The sequence below is a fragment of the Ascidiella aspersa genome, chromosome 1, assembly GCF_963924565.1.
Source record: "Ascidiella aspersa chromosome 1, kaAscAspe10.2, whole genome shotgun sequence".
Classification (NCBI taxonomy): domain Eukaryota; kingdom Metazoa; phylum Chordata; class Ascidiacea; order Phlebobranchia; family Ascidiidae; genus Ascidiella; species Ascidiella aspersa.
In genome coordinates this window covers 15,825,001-15,848,232 of record NC_139447.1, presented here as the reverse complement: position 1 = coordinate 15,848,232, position 23,232 = coordinate 15,825,001, and the positions used below count along the sequence as shown (strand labels likewise).

General features: G+C 37.5%; 1 protein-coding gene and 1 pseudogene across 1 annotated transcript; both read left to right on the top strand.

Moving 5' to 3' along the window:
- The first annotated feature begins 5,867 nt into the window (after positions 1-5,867).
- On the top strand, positions 5,868-7,235 carry LOC146168036 (uncharacterized; annotated as a pseudogene).
- Positions 7,236-15,728: 8,493 nt separating this feature from the next.
- On the top strand, positions 15,729-17,815 carry LOC146168035 (kelch domain-containing protein 8A-like). Its single transcript, XM_083388846.1, has one exon. It carries the CDS (start codon positions 15,763-15,765, stop codon positions 16,813-16,815), a length of 1,053 nt encoding a protein of 350 aa, XP_083244972.1. The 5' UTR covers positions 15,729-15,762; the 3' UTR covers positions 16,816-17,815.
- Positions 17,816-23,232: the final 5,417 nt, after the last annotated feature.

Here is a 23,232-nt window from a genome sequence, read left to right as displayed (position 1 = left end):
ACTAAAAATACAATGGCCTTAAGATAAACAGTCGGGAGTCGGAACAGCAATATTCCATAACTTAACCCAGTAGTTCTCCAATTTTTTTACATAAATTTCGCAACGTTCCCCCAGCAATTTTTTTAATTGCTCACGGTTCCTTAAAAATATACACAAATAAACACAAAATTAAACGTTGTTTTTAATGGTATCAATGAGACGGCGCACTTGCTTCTTTGGTATTAGCTCGGCTGTGTTAACCTCTAACGAATCACTTAATTTGAGTGAAGAAATCACGAACAGTTTTAAAACCGTGACCGTATAGCCCACAGTGTCAGTGCTGCAAACGGTAAAAACGTAATTCTTATTAGCATAACGCAACACCATGACGTCACAATGGACAATTCAACTTAAAGCGAGCAATAACCTAAACTAATCAGCTTGGTTTGGAAAAGTAAGTTGCACAAAAAATTTCCTTCTTCGGGAGAGTCGTGTTATGTAACGTTACGTGGTTTGCGGTCACAGAAAATTATCTTGTGGACCCCAGTTTGAGAACCACTGGCTTAACCAAATGAAATCAAAATATTTAAAAAAAGTGCAACAGTAACGTAAGAGCCGCATATAACTGCGTGAAGGGTCGCATACGGCTCGCGCGTGTTGGCCACCCCTGGTATATAATGTGCGAAAATATCAGTGGTCAGCACTAGGGATGTTCAAAGTAGAATCCCAAGGTATTCTAGAATAATAGGTTTCGAATCTAGAATAACGAATCCAGAATAGCGAATCGTAGTATATTTTTATTAAATTATCTAACCTTGGTTTTGTTTGGGGAAGGGATTAACCTTAATCTACCCTACAGGGCCCACAATCACAGCAATAAATCGCCCAAACAATTTGCTAACATGTGTACATTATAATAAAAAAATCTCCCATATGTTTAACATTCTTAACAACTGTCAGTTGAAGCAGTTGTGTAAACTGTAATATGTCAACTGTCCAGGTTGTTGCCAAAACTTAAATTTTTAGTGAGTACAATGAAACACTGCACACAGAAGTCTTAAGCGATTCGGTCCTGTTTTTAAAGCATTGTTGGGTTTTAGTGCTTCTTTTTTGACTAACATGATCTGTTATGCAGTCAAATAATGTACTGCAAAGAATACAAATTTACTATTGACATAACGAATTCTTGACAATTACGCTGTGCATAACTGCATAACCTCGCTGAATATTGGCCTAAAGTTGACCTTAAGTAACCCTATAGCGCATTTTGTAGACGGCAAGCACGCTTTACAATGCAATATTAGTTTTGCAACTTAACGCATTTAGGGCAATTGCGAACTCCACACCAGACATTACCTGTTAGTCGCTCGCCCAATAATGCTTGATTCACACTTAATTATTAGACAAAAGTTATCGCAAGACGCGGTAATTGGTCGCCCGAAAAAACGCTGACACTGCACTACCAGGTTATATTTAAAGCAAGCCCTGTAAATTGGTCGCCGCAGACCATATGCGTTTGCCACATGCGTTTGTGCAATTAGGCGCAACATTTACATTAAATTATATTGGTTCCAATTACCCGAAATAAACGGCAGAATTGGATTCAATATTCTACTTTGAACATCCCTAGTTAGCACTAGGGTTGTTGGTCAGCACCAGGGAGAATTAATTAAATGTTTGGAGCTAAAATAAAATAGTTTTAAACATCATAATGATGAAATTAGGCACAAATATTTTCGTCAGGATTTTCATTTTTCAATCCTGTTTCCCCGGAGTGAAAAAATCTCAACCGTAGTCAGCACAGCTCCAGAAGGGCTTGGTCACAAATTGTAAATTGTTTTATTTGTTGTATATGGGCTGTTGATCCCCTTCAAATAAAGTTGTATGTAACAACAAAATGCAGCAGGCATCTGTGTTAATTGTCATGTTTTAAACAGCTCCCACTGAGCCTGTGCATGTCAGTTATAAAACGACAACAAATTTTAGACGTAGCTTTATTTTAGCACTGCAACAACCAGAGTTTCCAACTTCTAAATTGGTATACTGTACACTTAAATATTGAAAAAAGCTTTTGTGGTAGGATTTCCAACACAAGGTGTGTAAAAACATAATTGCACACCTTGAAAGTTGTTTCTGTATGCCAGAGATCTTGGCGTAAAGTGCAATGAAATTCAGACAGCAGACTGGTGCTTATGTACTGCATGGTGGCTAATGGGTAAACAACACATTTGCTACCTCCCTAAACGTTGCTAAGTTTGTATAGCAAGCTACCATTTTGTACGCTTAATGGCACCTTTTCATGAGAAAACATATAAAGCTACAGTGTTAAAAGAGCTTCCCTGTTGTTTGTTAGGAGGGCAGCCAATTACATAAACCCTGCATATGCCCCTTCTGTGCCAATTTATTACATTTCATTATAACTAACCTACACTACAAGTACAAGAAGTTACTGGCGCTGGTCTAGAATCCTACCAAAACGCACATTATTTGGGTTAGGGTGGGTCAAGTATAATAATTAAATAATGAATATAACAACACTTAACCCACCCACACGCACACCCAAAGCCCGCTCAGCCGCGGTTATAGCCGCGCGTTCCATGTAAAATCAACGTATAATGCGGCCAGCCACTAAAAATCGCTCAAACGCGCAAAACTTTCGTCGCGATAACGGTTTTCAGTCTTGTACTCCATTATCAGTCGCGCCTATTTTACAAATAACGTTATTATAGGAATTACAGCCGCGCAATTTCAAGCTGCAAAATCGTGGTAGGATTCTAGACCAGCGCCAATAAAATTTATAAAATTATGTTGCTTGAAAAATGCGCCTTTTAGCCTAGATTCGCGTTTTCCCGCGTTTTAGTCGCAAAAAGGTACAGGGGAGTCCCCATCCAACGGGAATCAGGCATTTCTCTTTCTATGCTAACAGGCGTGATCCTGGAATCAGGAAATCATATTCCTTTGGCTTATCTTTGCGACAAAAATGCAGTATGCTGTGGCATGGCTAAGCCAAATTTGCCGACGAATCGGGTGCGAAAGGGGTTCAAATATGGCGTAGTATTTGGGGAATGATTTACCTCTTTTTGTATTACCGCGACAATACGATGAAATACGATTTGAAGAATATTGTAAAAAATCGTATTTGGACAATATTTGCTATTTGCACCTGTATAGTATGTTACTCCAATCCAACTTATCAACACACAATTTTAAGTTGTGTAGGCCTGATGTTGATATGTTGGATTGGAGTTGCCACCAGATTTTGCATTTAAATTTGCGGCAGTAAAATAAGTTGTTTCTTAAGAGCATTAAGTAATTTTACTAAAGAGAAGCCTCTTTTTAAAATGCAAGTCGCACGAGCCCAGTTTTGGACGAGCCACTTCGCACAATGAAAGTCTCACGCGCGGGACAATAAAGCGCAGCAGGCGGTTATTCGCTTCGTCACTTCACAAGCTGGACAAAGCAGGCGAATATGAACGAATTCTGTATGAAAGTTTTTCTGCTGGTAAATGGCAGTCGTTAGCTACAAAGAGCTAAAACGCAATATTTCAGGTTTTTACCCCCCAAGCAAAGGCCCCTGGGGGTGCAGCCCCATAAACTTCTACAAAGCACCTACATACCACTCTACGCCATGTCTGAAAATTTGAAGGTTCTACGATGTATACTTTTACTATAAAGCTTCGGACAAAAATCGGTCTGAAACATGCCATAGGAAACCATAGGAAACCAAAAAAGACTAGACGGGGGTGCGGTTGTTGCTTATTTTGTCAGGGGGTATATTTTCAGGGCTTAGTGTTTATTTTTATTTTGTTTTAATTTTTTTTTTAAATTGATTTTATTTTATTTATTTATTTATTTTCAATTTTTATTTTTTCATATTCATTTTTTAATTTTTATTTTTTATTTTTTATCTTTTATTTTTTATTTTTTATTTTTTATTTTTTATTTTATACTTTTTATTTTTTAATATTTTGTATGGTGTATTTGATATTATATATTTGATATTTTGTTTTTCATTTTCCTTAACTTGTTTCTGCAAGCAAAAACAGATATGGGCCGAAAACTTCCCCACTTTGATGCGAAAGGGGTTCAAATATGGCGTAGTATTTGGGGAATGATCGAAACATATGTTTGATAAATAGAATTTACGTACATAATGCGTATGGCCATTTCATTACATTTTGACCAGATTACGTGTTTGAAAATCAAATATTATCATTCTCTTAAAGACTAAAAATGGTTTAACGCCTATGGTTTGCTATACTTTTGCAAACTTTTACTCGTAATTTTTTACCACGGCTTGGTCCGAGCAATCACTGTTAAAACAGACTTTAAATCTGTAGTTTCAAACAATATGAAAAACACTATTATGTTCTCAATACGCAAACTATTAAATCGAAAGTTTTGCTAGATGTTTAGGCCTCTGATGTTGGTAGTATGCTGGTTGGAGCAAGATGCACGACAGGTGCTAACAGAGAGGCGTAGACTGCCTTATGATTTCGCATTTAAACTTGCGGTGGTAAATACACCCTATTGACACTTAATTTTAGGCGAAGATTATCGCGAAGTAATTGGTCGCCCGAAACTAACGCCGCATTGAAAGCGAGCATTATAAATGAGTCGCCGATATTCTGCTTTGAACATCTCTACTCGCAATGCTTCCCTCCGTTAATTGTACAGTGGGTGAAACTTTATTCACGGCCTTACCTCTTTTTGTATTAGCGCGACAATACGATGAAATACGATTTGAAGAATATTTGAAAAAATCGTATTTGGAGAATATTTGCTATTTGCACCTGTATGGTATGTTACTCCAATCCAACTTATCAACTCACAATTTTAAGTTGTGTAGGCCTGGTATTGATATGTTGGATTGGAGCCACCAGATTTTGCATTTAAATTTGCGGCAGTAAAATAAGTTGTTTCTTAAGAGCATTAAGTAATTTTACTAAAGAGAAGCCTCTTTTTAAAATGCAAGTCGCACGAGCCCAGTTTTGGACGAGCCACTTCGCACAATGAAAGTCTCACGCGCGGGACAATAAAGCGCAGCAGGCGGTTATTCGCTTCGTCACTTCACAAGCTGGACAAAGCAGGCGAATATGAACGAATTCTGTATGAAAGTTTTTCTGCTGGTAAATGGCAGTCGTTAGCTACAAAAGAGCTAAAACGCAATATTTCAGGTTTTTGCCCCCCAAGCAAAGGCCCCTGGGGGTGCAGCCTCATAACTTCTACAAAGCACCTACATACCATTCTACGCCATGTCTAAAATTTTGAAGGTTCTACGATGTATACTTTTTCTATAAAACTTCGGACAAAAATCGGTCTGAAACATGCCATAGGAAACCATAGGAAACCAAAAAAGAAAAGAATAGCGGCAAAAACAAGATATGTCCCGAAAATAAATTTTCGGCCCATATAACTAGACGGGGGTGCGGTTGTTGTATATTTTGTCAGGGGGTATATTTTCAGGGCTTAGTGTTTATTTTCAATTTTTACTTTATTTTATTTATTTTTTTTATTCGTATTATTTTTTTGTATATATGCCTAACTTAATGTCCTTCATTTTTGTTGCACCTCTAATATACATCATTGAAACGCCCCACAAACCGCAAGAAAACCCCCGGCACTTGGCCGAAGAGGCATGAAACACATGATGAGGCCACCCATACCCAACCCATTATCCGCTGGCGCCTCCCCTCCCTGTATGGATTCCGTGCCTTTCCTCTTCGGAGGTTTGGTAGACGGTTGTCCGGAGGTGGAAGCCCTCACCTAAACAAATTTTTTGGTTACTATATTCCAATAATTTTATTCTGAGTTTTTTGCCTGACCAAAAAAAAAAACGATGTATGACATCATTCCAAGTCTGGCGTTCGTGGAGTGCGGAGCGAAAAATGGCAAGCAGAGCAAGTTACGCTCGGGCAGTGAATAAAAATGCGGCCAGCTTTAAGAGGCCGAATTGCTTAAGTATGAGGACAGTTAATTTATTGAAAAGAGACAAAATTCTGAATCTTATAAAAAGTATGGACTATCCGCTGAAGAAATTAGTTGGGATTGCAGAAATGCGAGGCCAAAACGTCGACATAACTTGCACCAATAGACAAAATGTTTTGGAACTTTACACAAAGCTATGCGCAGCAGAATCAGTAAAATTTGTTAAACTATACGAAAATGACAAGATTAACATCGCAGTTGGCTGGGTGCCTATCCCTTTCCCCAGTGAACTCATAGCAGAGGAAATATCGGCAAAATATGGAAAAGTTGAAAAGGTGACACACAGGAAGGACAAGATTGGGTTGCTAACCGGAATGAGAATCTTGACAATGAATTCAACGGACGTTGAAGAAAACCCTTTACCAAGTTATATTAGGATGGCGGACTGTGAATTTTACGTAACATATCATGGGCAAGTGTTCACTTGCAAGTATTGTGACGAGTAAGGTCACAAACAAGCAAACTGTCCCAAAAGTCAAAAAGATTTTACTCGGCTAGTAAAAAGACAAGAAGAGCACAAGCAAGCCAAAGCACACGGAGAGACAAACGATAACGCAGTTGCCCCCAACTCTAGCGCTGGCGTCAACAATGCTGATAACAATCCACACTCTACAACAGCCGTAAGCAGCATTCTAAACGATGCTGATAAGAACTCCCCGGACTTCAACTCTGAAAACAACGCCAACATCAAGTCAAGCACACTGAAGCTTACCAACAACTGGTCAAGGAAAAGGCTGCAACGAAGCCCAGACGAGCTTCCTAACAGCAAATCTATTAGCCTATGTGCGACCAGAATTTCGCTGACATGCCCTGGCTGCCAAGCTGAAGCTGTGGTTTCGGCTCAGTCGAAAACTTTCGTTTGCTGGATTTGTTCCAACAAGTATTCCGTAGCAATGAAGTGCTGCACGGACGAGTTATTTCTGGTCGAAGAGGGTAAAGAAACATGTCAATGTCCTTCATGCGAAGGGACATTGAGACGTATGCCGTGCTGCGATGATCTCCAGCCAGAATACAAGACGAAGGAAGATGTGCTTGAGTGCATACAGTGCGAAAGGTACTCTGTTGTTTGTAATTGTTTTACTGTTAACTCGCTACCTAAGGTTACCATATGTAAAGCGTGTAGTAATAATACCCATTGCAAGTATAAGATAGTCAACTGTAGTTGCGGGAAAAAGCATTCCTGTCTTATGGGTCCCAATAAAGCGTTTAGATGTGATTGTGGCATGGAGTACGAGTGGGACATTGATATTGGTGTCGAACGCGTTTAAATACTATTTGTATGTCTTTAAATATTATTTCACACAACGTTCGAGGTTTAAACATTGCTATGAAAAGAAAATCGATTTTTAATTTTTTACGTCGTAAAAAGTGTCACGTTGCCTTTTTGCAGGAAACCCATGGTAGTGCTAAGCACGAAAAGTTATGGGGTATGGAATGGGGAGGGGAAGCGTTTTGGGCGCACGGCACCTCAAGCAGTAGAGGGGTGGCAATACTAATCGACAAAAACTTATCCTATTCCGTCTCAGGCACACGGGTAGACCAAGAAGGTCGATACTTAATGGTTGAAATGACAATAAATGCAACCCCAATAGTAATTGTTAATGTTTACGCGCCGAATAAGGACGATCCAGAATTTTTCATCAATTTATTCGACGTACTTGACAGCTTTTCCGATGCCCCAATAATCATGGGAGGGGACTTTAATCTAGTTCTGGACAATGTCCTAGATCAAAATGGAAGTAAAAAACATCGTAACCGAAAAGCAAGAGAAAGTATTTTGCAATATATGACACATTACAAACTAACAGATATTTTTCGCCACAAATTTCCAACCGTTAAAAAGTTCTCAAGGCTTCAGAAACTACCAGCGGCATCATCGCGTTTAGATTTATTTTTAATTGACGGATCTCTCGTCGAAAACGTTAAAAATGTAGACATAGTCCCCGGTATTATGTCCGACCATAATATGGCAACTCTAGGGGCTGACATTAACCCAGCACCACGCGGTAGAGGCTACTGGAAATTTAATACATCACTATTAAATGACCAGCGTTACAAGGATAAAATAAGAAAGGTAATCACTTATTATAAAGCAGAAAACCATATAGGCGAAACCGACCCACAGTAAGATGGGACGCCTTGAAAGCAGTTGTTCGGGGAGAAACTATTAGATATGCGGCCGAACTAAAACGAAGGCTAAATATTAAGCAAATCGATTTGGAAAAACTGGCAACTCTACAAACAAAACGTAGATCTATTGAACAAAACCTTAATCGCCTCAAAATTAAAAACACTAAATCTCCCAAAAATTAAGGCAGAACAATCAAAACTATTAGAAGCGAAAACAACAGAAGCGGAATTCTTCACTGCTCTCTGCAACATGGGTGAAAATAAATCCCCTGGGCTAGACGGTTTTCCAGCAGAGTTTTATATCACCTTTTGGGACAATATCAAATGCGTCTATATGGCAGCTTGGCGACATACAGTAAATACAGGTAGGCTATCAGATTCTCAGTCCGAAGCAGTGGTAACTCTACTTCCAAAAGCTTATAAAGATCATCTTCAACCGGGAAATTTTAGACCGATAACGCTTTTGAATGTAGACTACAAAATTGCTTCAAAAGTAGTTAACACCAGGATCCGAGGGGTACTTAACGACATTATCTCGCCTGCGCAAAATGGTTTTATTCCAAAACGATACATAGGCACTAATATTCGTCTTTTGTTCGATATCATTGACTGCGCCGACTATTACGATATACCTGGCGCGATACTGTCTTTAGACATGTTCAAGGCCTTCGACACGGTAAACTGGGACTTCATATATACAGCCTTAGTTGCTTTCGGGTTCGGGGACAAGATTATTAAATCGATCGAATGTTTTTACCAAAATCCTTCATGCGTAATTGTTAACAACAACTTTTTATCAAAATCGTTTAACGTTGAACGTGGCGTACGCCAGGGAGACCCTCTCTCTCCAACTTTATTTGTCCTGTGCATTGAATGCCTTGCCGCTGCGTTAAAACAGGGCCGCCAAAACGGCATCACAATAAATGGCAAAGAATTTAAAGTGTCCCTATTTGCTGACGACACTACAATATTTCTATAGGGTAATGATCAGGATTTTACAGAAGTCTTTCGGATTATCGACGACTTCGGCGAAATGTCAGGCTGCAAGGTCAACATGTCCAAATCAAACGGCTTTTTAATCGGAACAAATCGTGAAAACTGTCACAAACCCATGGAACAAAGTGGACTTCTATGGCCATCAGGTACTATCAAATACTTAGGCGTTGAAATTCCCACTAGCTCGAGTAACGACGCCGAGGTAATTGAAAAAAATTTCACACCACTTCTGAAAAAAATTAAAATAGTATCAAATATTTGGTCCGCGAGGGGTCTCTCTCTTCTCGGAAAAATAACAGTTATCAAGACCCTCATGATTCCAATCTTAACCTTTAAAATGAGTGTTGTCCCGGTTAATATACCCAAATGCTTTATCTCAGAAGTTAAACGAATCCTCTTTACATTCTTATGGGGGTCCAAATGGGAGAGGGTGAAAAGAGAGACTTTGAGTGCGAGTATTGCAAATGGGGGAAATGATCAATATAGATAATTACTTGTTAGCCTTACATACGCGATGGATCTCTAAACTACTTGACGAAAACGCGGAAGCTGATTGGAAACAAATCGAAGGCCCCTTTATCCAAGGTAACAGATTAGAAGCGCTTCTTAATGGGAACATAGGAACAAACAATGCAATCACAAGGCGCATACTTCCTATGCGAAACAACATTACGTTGCGCAATAACGGCGTGCAAACAACTCTTGGAAATTATAGATCCAAAGTCAAACAGCCGTCCGCTTTGGCTGAACAAAAAAGTAAAATTCCGCTCAAATGTTTTTTTTATGTCATCACTTATAGATTCCAATATACTTTTTCACCAGGATTTATTGAATAGAAACGGCGAGTATCTACAATATGACACATTAGTAAATAAATTTAACTTTACACCTAACAACACAGATTTTGTCCAATTCATAAAATTAATATCGAGTCTCCCAGAAGAATGGGATTCGGGTAGCGCAACAACGTCCCATTCGTATAGAACCCCAACATTAAAATCATTTATCCAGCAGTATAACTCCACCAAATCGGTTTACGAAAAAATGCAAACAACAATTCTCTTTCCTCCAAAAGCTCAATTAAAATGGCACTGGACCTTAAATTGCGGGAGGGCACGTCTGCCATGGGAGAAAATTTACCGCAACCTCTACAATTCAACAATCGAAAACAAACTGAGAAGCTTTCAGATAAAGTTTAACTTGGGCGCAATTGTTACAAATGACCCCATTTATTCGTTTGGTAAAACCGAATCTAACCAATGTACTTTTTTGCAAAAAGGCTACGGAAACCCTGTACCACTTGTTTTATTTGTGTCCTGTTACGTGTCTATACTGGGAAAAGGTGAGTGCGTGGTTAAGTACTAAACTACGAATATCGTGTGTTTTTTCCCGCGAGCAATTACTCTTTGGAGTGCACAAAAACGAACCGTGCAAAACATTTGTGAATTGTGTCCTTTTATGCGCGCGATATGTTATTTATCAATGTAAATATGCCGACACTGTCCCGACTATGTTACGCTTTTTACTGTTGCTATCTTCTGTGCAAACTTCCGAGCGATATTCGGCTTTAAAAAGAGGAAGTATGACAAAACACAAAAGTAAATGGTCGTTAGCTGCTTGAGAGCTTTACTATTTTGATTTGTTTTTCTTGTTCGTTTTTTCGCTATATATTTTATTAATAAAAAAAAAAAAAAAAAATACTTCTTTGAACTCTATGTGTTTTATCTCGCCTCTTTTTTTCCCTTTCGCACTCGCTTTGTTGTGTCGTGATATAAATAAAACATAAAAGTTAAAAAAAAAAAAAAAAAAAAAAACGATGTATGACATGTTTAGCCAAGTGTTGTGTGTTATGGTCAATTATTTAGTAACTCCGCGAGTTCAAATACTGTTCATTCTTACGTCACACTACCAAGTTTATGGCTTTTTAATTATTTAGTTTTTTTCGTATATATCGTTCTACTGTATTTTAGTAAGCTCAGTTAGGAACTTTTACCCAAAATGTTTTTTTATTTTTGTACGGTACTGCAAGTTATATGATAGAAAATGCTAAACAAGCAAGAATATTTTTTTATCAAATATGGTTTTGCAGATAAACATCATTTGCCTACCGCTAAACGTACTGTGAAAACATGCTTGTTTTGAGTTCTTTAATGTCTAATTATTTGGTCACAAACTATTTTTTATTTGACCAAGCTGTGCTGTTTATTTTTTCGAATTGCTATGATAAACATTATCTCTTTTAAAGATTCGATCTGAAAGTAAAATATCCAAACTTCAGAAATGGTAGAATTTTAATGGGAACAGAATGTTTAGTTTGCAACCCAGGCACACATATCTCAGTTTCATACAAAGGTAGCGCAGATACATCAGCGATAATAACATAATAAAAAATAATGTGTGGGGGTAAAAAAAAGTATATCGGATCATCTGAAATGCGCGGTGTGTCTCATCGCAACATCGAAAAAAAAATTTGGGCAACTTAAACTATATTCAAAGGCATTTTTCACGCCATTGTTTTCCATCTTTTAATATAAAAAATACGTCGCGTTTAAGCATAACTTTTTGACGTCATTTCTCATTTTTGTTAGGTCCCTGATCTGCACTTATGGCCAATGCAACCGCGGTAATTGTGTCAGGGATTTCGCGTTACAAAATTTGGCAACCTTACGTTATGGTGATGTACCGTACTTAGGGTTTGGGTGGTTTGAGGTAAAGTGCTGTATTCTGACCATTTAGGACTAAGGTCTTATTGCGACGGGTTTAGGAATCCGATTTAGGTGGTAGGACTTACTATACGACTGTTAGGTATTAGTCCTGTTTTGGTCTTATTCTGAACTGTGTTTTATCCGACGTAGCGGTATAGTGGTTGTTTTTATTTCGATCTTTGGCTGAAGTCGGATTTAATTAAATTGTTGTGCATATTTGAAATCCGTCTTTCGCTGCTATATAGTGCATCAATATGGCTTGTTTTTCCGATGACATTTTTGATTGCAGCGTTTTGCATCTGCGACTATTATATGAACTCCAACGTGTTTCTTGGGACAGATCATATTTGATATGTATTAGTGTTACTAGTTACATTTGCAAATTTTTCGTTGACGCCACTTCTTAATATAAAACCTCGCTACAAGAGAGGACGTGCGTTATTCACTTTTGTTTATATATTGAGCTACTACTCGCCTTGGCGGTCTCAAGCCTGCACGCCATTAGCCTAAGTATCGGGCCAGGACCGGATTAAGGTTTTCATGAACCTGGGGCTGTAGGGCATTCAGAGGCCTATTGGTCTATTTTTATTATGTTTATTGTTCCGACAAAAATTAACATGAAAAAATATTTTTGATTCACTTATCAAACAGATTCATTTAACATGTTTTCTAACTTTAGATAAAGCAAAGCTGTTACTTTATAGCTGTCTATTTTTTCCAAAATCTCGAATAGATCAAAGGGATGCAACCTATTTTGGTCCATACACGAACGCATTTGGTTCAGTAATCTTTTAAGAACTGAAAATGAGCGTTCGCCTGAACAAGTGGTAGGCTAATCATCAGACAAAGATGCATCCTTAATGCAACAGATACACTAGAAAACGCATACATGAGCTTATTTTCATTAATATATCTAAACATTTGAGCTCTTTTTTGCTACTTTCGACGTTAAAATGACGTCATTTTAAGCAGTGCAGAAAAATGAACAGAATAAGATCGAAGTCGTCTGAATAAGACGTAAATTAGCCGGAATACGTCCTAAATTCATCCAAATAAGGCCTAAATGTTCAAAATAATTGCTGAAAGTGTAAGTAGAGGTATGGGACGATCGGGGGCCGTCAGTCTGGCATCGGCCGTTTTTCTTGGTTATTCCAATTTAGACGGTAATAGGTAGCCTATTAGTCCTATTTTGGGTCTTATTGCGACCTGTATTTCATTTCGACGTTGATGTTGTTCTTATCTCGGTCTTTTATGGCTGGAGTCCGTGGTTGATATCTCTAGAACAGCGGTTTCCAAAACTTTTCAGTAACAACTTTTTAACTGATGCGAACGATTTGCTGACAGCGAGTAAAACAGCATAATAGATGCTTAGTGATGTCACAAGAGACATCATAAAACACGCTATATGATATAATAATAAAGCGTAACTAAAGACAATAATGATGACAAATAAATGTTTAAAAGAACCGCTGCTCTAGATTCTAAAATATAACTTTTTATACAAAGATAACATCAGTTGGTCATACTAAATTGTTAGTGATGGGCCTATTTTTGGGGTGGGCCTGGGGCTGCAGCCCCCTTAGCCCCCGCTTAAATCCGGCCCTGTATCGGGCGACAATTTTAACCCTTTCCCCCCCATAAATCAGTCGCATCAAGTCCAATTGCATTCCAGTAGGCTCCAGATTGGAAACTTTGGATTTTGCGCGTGGGAGACGATTTTGCAGCTTGAAATTGCGCGGCTGTAATAACATTTCTGCCCAAATTTGCGCGGCTGTTAAACGTTATTTGTAAAATTTGCAGGCCTGAAGATGGAGTACTATTATGAAAAGCGCTACGAAAAGTTTTGCTCATTTAAGCGATTTTTCACAGGTGACCGCATTTTACGTTGGTTTTACACAAAATGCGCGGTTAAGCGGGAAACTGCGCGGGGGATAAAGTGGTCTTACTTTTAACAGGCGTAGGATTACCTTTCCGCCTAAGATCTTTGGCCTGAAACGCTGGTAAACAAAAATTTAGGCTTTAATTTTTATTTTGGCAAGCTAGAAGCCTAATCCGAAGTGCAAAAATTTGTTCGATTTTCACTCGCATTGAGCATGCTACGGACATTTGAAGATTATCGCGATCGGGTATTGATATCGATTAATTATTGTCACCGATTTAAGCCCTTTTTCGATACCCCGCGAAGTGTGGTATAGTTGGAAAGGTGTGATCAATGTCGGACCTGAATTTGTTAGTCTGGTGGTTGATATCTTGTATTTTATAGCAAATCTTTAATTTTGATATTTTTTTGGATTATAAAATATTTTTTTTGCTGTTAATAATCGGATAAAATTTTTCACTTTAATAAATATGAAAAAGTCCGGCAGCCACAAAAGATAAAAACTTGCGTTACAATTTAAATCTGCTCGCCTACTACTAGTGGTAGGTGTAGCACAGGTGAACTTAAAGTCATTATTTTATGCCAAACCAAAGTACATAGGCTTTATGCTTTTCTAATTTATTTAGCTCACTTGTGGCTTGAAGTGTCACATTTCGTTGTCATATCAACTGGCTTTAAATGTCATTATTCTCAGCAGACCCCAACGAGCAATATTAACAGAGAGAAGTGTCTCTATATATAAGATTCAAGAAATACAGGTGTTTTAATGGCCTGCGACTTTGATTCAATACACTCAGTAGTCAGATATATACAAGTGTTTGTTGGAAAGGTGTAACCAATGCAAGGACTGTGTAAAAACTTTAACTCTGTACGTCGCTATTAATTGCTTTTTGCATACTTTAATTGCAAAGGGCATTTTTTGGCGCTGGTCTAGAATCCTACCACAGTTATGAAATCAACGCACAAAATTGAGTTAGGTTGCGGGTTAGCGTTTGGGTGTGGGTGGGTCAAGTATTATTATATTCTTTATTTAATAATAATACTTGACCCACCTTAACCCAAACGCTAACCCGCAACCTAACCCAAATAATGCGCGTTGTGGTAGGATTCTAGACCAGCGCCCATTTTTTTAACCAAGTGAGCAGTTATAATTTTTTTAAAAGAAACATGAAACACCCCTTATGAGTTTGAAGATGTTGCCTCCAAGTTTATATCGTTAAAGTTTGAACTTGTTGGCTTGACAGTTATGGGGGAATATCGCTGTATGTTAGTATTCATATTTATATATATTATTTTTTGGCGCTGGTCTTGAATCCCACCACAGCATTAAAACAATTGTTAAAGCAACTGTAATATTGCTTTATAAAAGCATTATTACACAAGGAAGACGACTTTTCAGCGTATAATTGTGCGACTGAAATAACATTAACATTTTTTTATGAATCCCCCGCATAGGCATAGGCCATACTTTCCAACCCGGTTTAAAATATAAACCAGGGGTTCTTAAACTAGGGCATGTGAATGATGGTTTGCAAGGTGGCGTTGAGGACTATTCCCATTTATTATTGGGGCTTTTCAACAAAAATATGTCTTTTAACTACTTTAGTTGTGATTAACAAGACCTGTCTAAAAAACCTGGCTCTACAAACACTTATAATTCCGTAAATCTAACCATAAAAGGTTAAACGAATACAAAGGATTTGAAACAAGAAAAGTTCAAAAAAGGTTTTCTTGAATAAACATATGAGGAAGCCAAAAATAAAACCCACTTAGCCAAACAGATTGGTATTTCAGTAGCTATAGTTTGCCAAAAATGAGGACCCCATTTTATGTCATTTTTATGTACTTATGCAAACCAGAAACTTACCAATTAAACTTGTCATTATATTTATATTGTCTTGATCCACTATTTGCTAACCCCTGGCATATCTGACTTTTCTTACTAACTTGGTAGAAATTACAACTCTTTACTACTGATAGTTTTGCTTTATTATCAAATTACTCCAGCTGATTTATTTGTTCTGTCATTATTGCTTTGTATTGCAGAGAAAGTGGTTTAATAATTTTCCTATTGAGATTGCTAACATGTCTTTAAATGAGTTTGTTTGGTCGAGTTTGCCTCCAATGCAAGGTCCTCGGGTATATATGTCAGTAACTTTTCACAATGGCGTATTATATGTGATTGGAGGATGTGATGAAATGGGCCAACCAACAAATGTTGTTGAAGGGTACAATTTGTCTGATAATACTTGGTCAAAGTTGAAGTCTATGCCTACGAAGCGTGCTGCTCCAGTTGTGGCATCTGTTGATGGAAAAATCGTCACCATTGGTGGAGTTGGTCTTCAGCAAGCACCTGTTGATGCTGTTGAGCTTTACAACATCCTAGAAAATAAGTGGAAAAAATTAACTCCGCTTTCAGAGCCACTGATGGGCATGGCAAACTTTTTAAAGGACACTAGTGTTCACATTTTCGGAGGAATGGGTGTTGACACAAATCCCAAAGATCATTATAAGTGTTTGAAAATTAGTGGTTCTGGGGAGGGATGGAAAGCATTTGCTCCAATGCCTTCAGCTCGATATGCAGCTCAAGCATTTTACAAAAATAATAAAGCCTATGTATTGGGTGGGAGACAAGGGAAGATTCCAGTTTGTGCATTTGAAATGTATGACTTTGATCTAAGAGTTTGGACCAGATTTCCTGATATTCCCACAAAGCGGGTATTTCTGTGCTATGCTATCACAGACAAATATATCTTGACACTTGGGGGATTGAAGCAGACAACTCAACAAGGATTTTGCGATACATGTGAATTATTTCCACTTGAACAACATGATAAAGGTGAATGGCAAACCAACAAACGGTTGTCTATGCCCAACAAGCGTGGTGACTTTTCAGCTGTCACGGTTGACAACCAAGTTGTGGTTGTAGGTGGTCTCGGCAATGCAGGAAAACCGATGACTTCTGTTGAACTTTTTGACCCAGAAACGAGAAAATGGAAAAGGTTGTGTGACATGCCGAAAGAGCACAGTACTGCAGGATCAATTTTCTGCCAAGGAAGAGTGTTTATTGTTGGGGGAGTCACCTGTGATGGACCAACACCTAACTGTGAGGTTTTTCAATTACAAAACACCTCTTAAATGTCAAAAGTTTTTTTTTTCAGTTTTGCTAAAGAATTTTTTTTCTTATTGTTTATTTCAGGGTGGTCCAACTTCTTTTCATCGAAGGCCAAAAACAAGGTTTTTTTTATCTTGCGGGCCAATGTTTTTAAATTGCGATTTTTAGGCTTATTGCTGTTAAATTATACATAGTGTATGGCGTATATACTAACTTTATGGAATGTATACCTTTGTTCAGTTAAGGTAGTTATGAAATAATTTCAACACCAAAAAATTAAAAAAACAAAAATTGAAGTGATTGCTAGATTGAAGCAAAGCTGACTATCAGTTCGCGGGCCAAAAAAGCTGAACTCGCGGGCCAACTTTGGTCAGAGAACAGTAAAGAATGTTTTGTGTTTAGTTTTTATTAATCATGGTTGAAAAAGTTTTAATTGTTGTTGGAATACCGATTGCACTAGCATAACTGTGACCTTACTCCAAACACCTAATGAACATGTGATGTACTATATCATAAACAAGTATTATTGTAATAAACAAGTTTATTCAAAAGTTATGATTTTTAAAATGGTTATATAACATTCTTGCTATGGATTAAACATGATTGTCATATTTTAAAACATTACATTTTCAAGGTACTAAGTGTCAACAGTTATAATATCACATTGACACTTGTGAGTGCTAAACCAATCCAAGAGTATCTAAGGAACATAAAAAAAACAAATTATTTAGTTACGATTGTAAATAAAAATGTATTGTCATTTGGAATAAAAAAATTTACCTACGTTATGTGTCCACACCCAAGCTTACACTTATTCTTTTTAGAAACACTTTTTCTGATAAAAAAATGCTTCAATGTATAATTAATTTCTGAACACTTTTTTACCACAGCGGCATCAGGATTTTGTGTGCCGATGTTTTAGGTGTTTTATTGTTTCGTTTTTACATGTTTATTTGGCATCAAGTTTCTTGTTTACTATTATGTGTATGTATACTGATATAATTGCAATAAAGTCAACTGTAGCCAATACCCAATGCCTGTAGCATTAAACTGTTATGTGCACACTAATAGTAAGCTATCGAGTTTTGTCAACTTCCTGCGTTTTAATTGAAACAGTATCGGTTGCTATTGTTTATGAGCTACTGTTATCGACCTCTTAAAAGTAGTCACTGTAAAGTTTACTACATTATAGTGATACACGTAGATAGAGCGATACAACCAAAAATGACAAATCTTGGAAATGGACCAGTTGTATACTTTTAAATGTAAGTTAAAGTAATTTTGATACCCCAAAAATGTTCCTTTAAATACCAGTCGTTCTTAAACTTTTCAGCATGCGACACACTAAGAAAATGATATAAAAATGCGGTGCGGTTTTACTCTTTTAAGCAATTTTAAACACGGATTCTAACTGTTCTACTTTAGGACAGGCGCGGATCTAGGATTACAGTTTGGGGAGGGCCAAGATTTTTTTTCAGATATGACGTCACAAAAGTATACCAATGCGTGACGTCATAATTCAGGTAAAAATAACATCGGCTGGCCGAATAAACTAACTCCTGCAAAATAACGCGAAAAACAGACCTCTTGAAAGCACGAAAAAGTGATAAGGTTAGCCTCTACAGTTGGCCGGTTTCCTAGTTAGACCCGGTATGAAATATCGCTGACAGACGCTACCATGTCTATTGTCTACACATCTTGCATTTTCCCGAAAAGGCGAGAGCAACCGCACATGCCACCCAAAAAGCGCCGAGGCCACGTCGCAATAAAACCATAGCGTTGTCTGCTGCGGTCAGCTGTGGATCTTTCATGACACTTCTCTCAATTTTTAAGTTACTGTAGTTGGTTTTTGCCAAATAAGGTTGCTGAAATGAGCAAAACTCTATGCAGAGTTAATCCTAACATTGGATAGGTTATTCAAATCCTTACACAAGGGTCGGCAACCTTAGTGTAGTAGTCGCGGGCTAAAACCAAACTCAGAAAGGTATCTGCGGGCCGCACAACATATGCTAAATGAGATTTTGTGTTATTACAACTTTATAACAATTGTGAATCAGGTGGGCGTCGGATTTTTTTGCACTTTAAAAACGTGTTTATAATTACTTTTAAGGAGGCAGTAAAGTCTTGGCGCAAATTCGCTAAAAAAGCGTATACTTGGTTTAAAATTCGAGTCCACACGTCGTCATCCCCTGCTACTATTAAAAAAGTGTAATAAAACTACTTTAAGAAAACGCGATAAATTTTATAGTTAATCTATTTTAGTGTTTGTTAACCATTTGGGGCACACCTGGCGAGCGAAGCGAGCGCGATTTTTTTCGTATACCGGTATCTTTTTTTTAAGTTTCTTGTTTTTGTAACATTTAAAAAAAAATGGTTAAAAAATATTTGTCGATTATGTTTGAATACGTTTTTCGTTTGTCCGCGACGCACTTGGCAGCTTTCCACGGCGCAACAGTAAAGAAGCGCTTATCTAGTTCAAAAAGAGCATCAAAACGTAAACACACTGGATGGATAAAGATCATTAGCGCGAAGCGCGAAAATTTTTCGAATTTACACACTTAAAATAGTCAAAAAGTATTTAAAATGGACTCGTGTCTAATTTGTCAAAGAGGCGGCGGGCCGGATGAAGTATATTGGCAGGCTGGTTCTGATACAGATTTGCATTAACAGCAACAAAGCTTTTAATTGTACTTGGATATAAGTTGGTTGTTATATAGTCGGGGTCAACGTACGGTCACTTAAGCCGTCTCTGCAAATCTGAAAAACGCCGCTTTGCGCGAGTGTTTTTACCATTTTTTTGAAATATTCATTATATGGCGCCATAAGCTCGTACACCACTACAAAGCTTAAAAATATGTCTTATTTTGGCGAAAATAGGCCATACTACCCAGGGAACCGCGAAAATAAGCTGCCTATTAAGTAAAAAAATGAACATATTTTTTAGTTTGTTGGGGTGGGGGGGGGGGGGGCATTTCGCCCCACAAAGACTTTTTTTTTTTTTTTTTTTTTTTTTATAATAGATGCTTTATGATGTCACAAAAGACATCGTAAAATATGCTATAAGTAAGCCAAAAAGTTCTGTTTATTTGGTTAAATTAGCTAAAAGAAGGTTCGTGTCTCCGTGTTTCTAGCCTGTTATCATATATAAAATAGTTGGAAAAGGGATAACTTTTATCGTTTATCTATAAGTTAGCCAAACTATAATTTACATAGGACCGTTTTTCTTCGAAAAACATGCAAAGATACTCACAAAGACTTTTTGCTAAATACAACTGTCAACAAAACAGGAAAAAAAACGAGAACCTTTTTGAAGTTTCAATCGTTAAGTTGGCAAAAAAACAGAGTTTGTACAGGCGTAATAGTGGTGCCAAACCCAATTGCACACTTATACGGTATAATTGTTCCGACTAAACATAGCCCTAATCGGTCGTAAAAGTAGCAATTATAGTCCACCAACTAAAAAACTATTAAAAACTAGTAGCAAAGCTGCCGAATCGCAAATTCATGAACTATGTCTTCAGTCACCTACACGTGTAATTTTAATGTAAAGTATAGGACATTATAAAAAACAGAACACAAAACTAAACCATTAAAATCACTATAAAAGCCAAGACTCATTTCAAGTTTTAAGCCAAGCTGCTGTATAACAGGTCAAAAAAAAACTGCTCAGTAACTGAACTGAAGCACTACCAAAAACTCCTTTGGAGTTTCTTGGTTTTAGTATGTTTTATTGAGATAACGTATTTCCGAATCTGCGAATTCCGCTACAAATTCTGTTAACAATAGCAGTTTCAATTCCAAGCTGTTAGCGGTCGTTCAGCAAATTGAAACTCATTTTGTCTTATCTGCGTGCATCAATGGGACAGGATCGTCTCAGTAATCTTGCTATTCTTAGTGTAGCGCCTACTTCCGCGTCCAGGCCTACGCAGAAGCCCAATCGGGTACTTCAGGTTTACAATTCAAAAACGCGCTCCCCTACACAGTTCTCTCCCCCCAAACTCCACAAAGGTATCCAACCAAAACTTTATTACTGGTGACACGCTTTAAAGGCTTGAAATGGCAGGACGAGCAATAATATAGGCGAGTGAACGGTTTTCTAAATCAACGAATAGGCACATTATATATACATTTTTCAACACAAAACAACAAATCTCACCGAAACGTTTGTGCCTGGGTCTTCAGTTAAATGTGTCGGTACGAAGCCAAACTGTAATTATAACATGATATTTAGGCCAGCTATAGTTGGCACAATGAAAACAATCGCCGTAACAATGAACAATAATAACGATTCTTAAAATTACTTCACACTGAGTTATGTTTACATGTACATTTACAACAGTCAACACAACACTTACCAAAATACAGCTTGGGTTCAAATTACTTTCAATTAACACAGCAAACGTAACTTTACACAGTTAAGCTTTTAAATTACTGACATTAACAATAAAACATTAGCAGCTTAAAAATTCAGCAAACAAAACGGCTACATTTCCAACAAAAAACGAGGCGACATCGTGACGGCATGAGGCGGTGTATTGAACCATTTAAATTACACAAAACAGGGAACAGTTTACAATAATGTAGATTTGCGATGTAACACTTAGCGTTGAACGAGAAACATTGGAAACAACAGATTTCGATGACTTGATTAACCAGTTTGCGACAGTGAAATCAAGAAAAATAATCTATAGTTGTAAATCATTCATGCTTGACAGTGACTATACGTGTAGTTTGTATAACCAAAACGCTTCTTCTTTATATACCTTGTTTTACTAAAATTTGAACTGTTTTCCGTATAAAGTTAGGTATATTTTGTTAATTCAGTAAAAAATGTGATTAAACATGGAGGAGGGGGCGCCAAATTTATAGTTTGCCCCCGGGCGCAAAATACACTCGCTACGCCTCTGGTGCGGACCCCCGTTTGGTAACCGCTGTCAAAGGGGCTTATATGTGCTTTGTGTTGCTGATCAAACACTCCTTTGACGGGATTATGTTATGTTGGAGGCCGTTCGCGCTAGCGCTTTTACACAGACATGCACATGGTACCACATTATAATGCAAAAGTGACGCCCACAGATTGACGGTTTGTTTCCTATTTTAAGTAAAATTTAGGTAGATTTCGAAAATTATCGCACTTATTACAGCGGTTAACTGAATTAATCTTTATAAATTTAATTAAAAATCTTTCCAAAATTACGAATGAGTTTAATGAAAACAACAAATTAAAATTTCCTTTTCATTTGTAAAACGTATTAAAATATTCAAAAAATAGTTGATAAAAAATGGTGGCAATCGTAGCTATTTTTGGTTGCCTTTGTGCGACATAAATTTTGCTCTATCCTGGCCAGCCGATAAAACAGTCAACGTGGCCATTTTAATACCAGTTCATGTGTAATGTTGCTTAGCTTTAAAATTAAATGCTTTTAAGCGATTTACCATCGGTATAACTAAGTGTTGTACGAATCAATTATATTTTTTGTATATACCTGCCATCAGATTCTCAGATTATTTAAATTCTTTTGTAATATAGTGGTAAAGAATGAAAAAAGCAAAACTAGAATGTGTCGTTCTAGGGTGATAAATCTTTATGTAACCTACCCAAGCCGATTGCATTATAGTTGCTCTCCAGATTGGAACCTTTGTGCCGCTGGGAAGATGTTTATGCAGCTTAATATTGCACATCAGCTGTAATAAAGTTTCTGCCAAAATCTGCATTACTTTAATAAGATGTTTTTAAAAATAAAAGGACTATAAAGAAAAACGTTAGCGTCCCAAAATTTTTACGCGTTTGAGATATTTCTTGCAACTGAAACTTTTAATGGTGTCTTCCACCAAATGCGAGGCTATGGCCACGGCTGAGGGTACAACTGCGTGTTAAATTTATCCCTGCACAGGCCTAACTTTAAACCTGGGTCCTGCACAGCTTAAAAAAAATTGGGGTGACTGGGTGCAGCCGCGGTCAAAAGGGCACCTTGCTACTATAAAGATAAAGGAAAATCGAATGCATATTTATTTTTTTGGTGCAGGTTTATTATGTTGAAAAATAATCATGGGTGCACTCAGGGGCCTCGCGTATCCAGAAATTTGGGGGGGGGATTCCGAATTTTCAATTTAGGGAATTCCCTGTTATTTTTTCGTCTGACGTTAATGACGTCATAAATTAATAGCGATGGTAATGACGTCATAACTAAGAAAAAAAATCATCCGAAAAAGCCAATTAACGTCCAGCAAAAGCGAACATGTGCGTTGTCGACAATCCTGCCAGGCGCCAACTGCGAAACCGCTTAGTGTGCAATCGTTAACTTCAGGCGAAAAACTAAACCAAGACCGTGAAATATGTGTGATTGATTTTGATAGATCCATGTACGGGACTAGCTAAATTACAAGCACGTCTGTCACCACCTGCAATACTAAACAGAGATCGTTTTTTTTTTGGTATA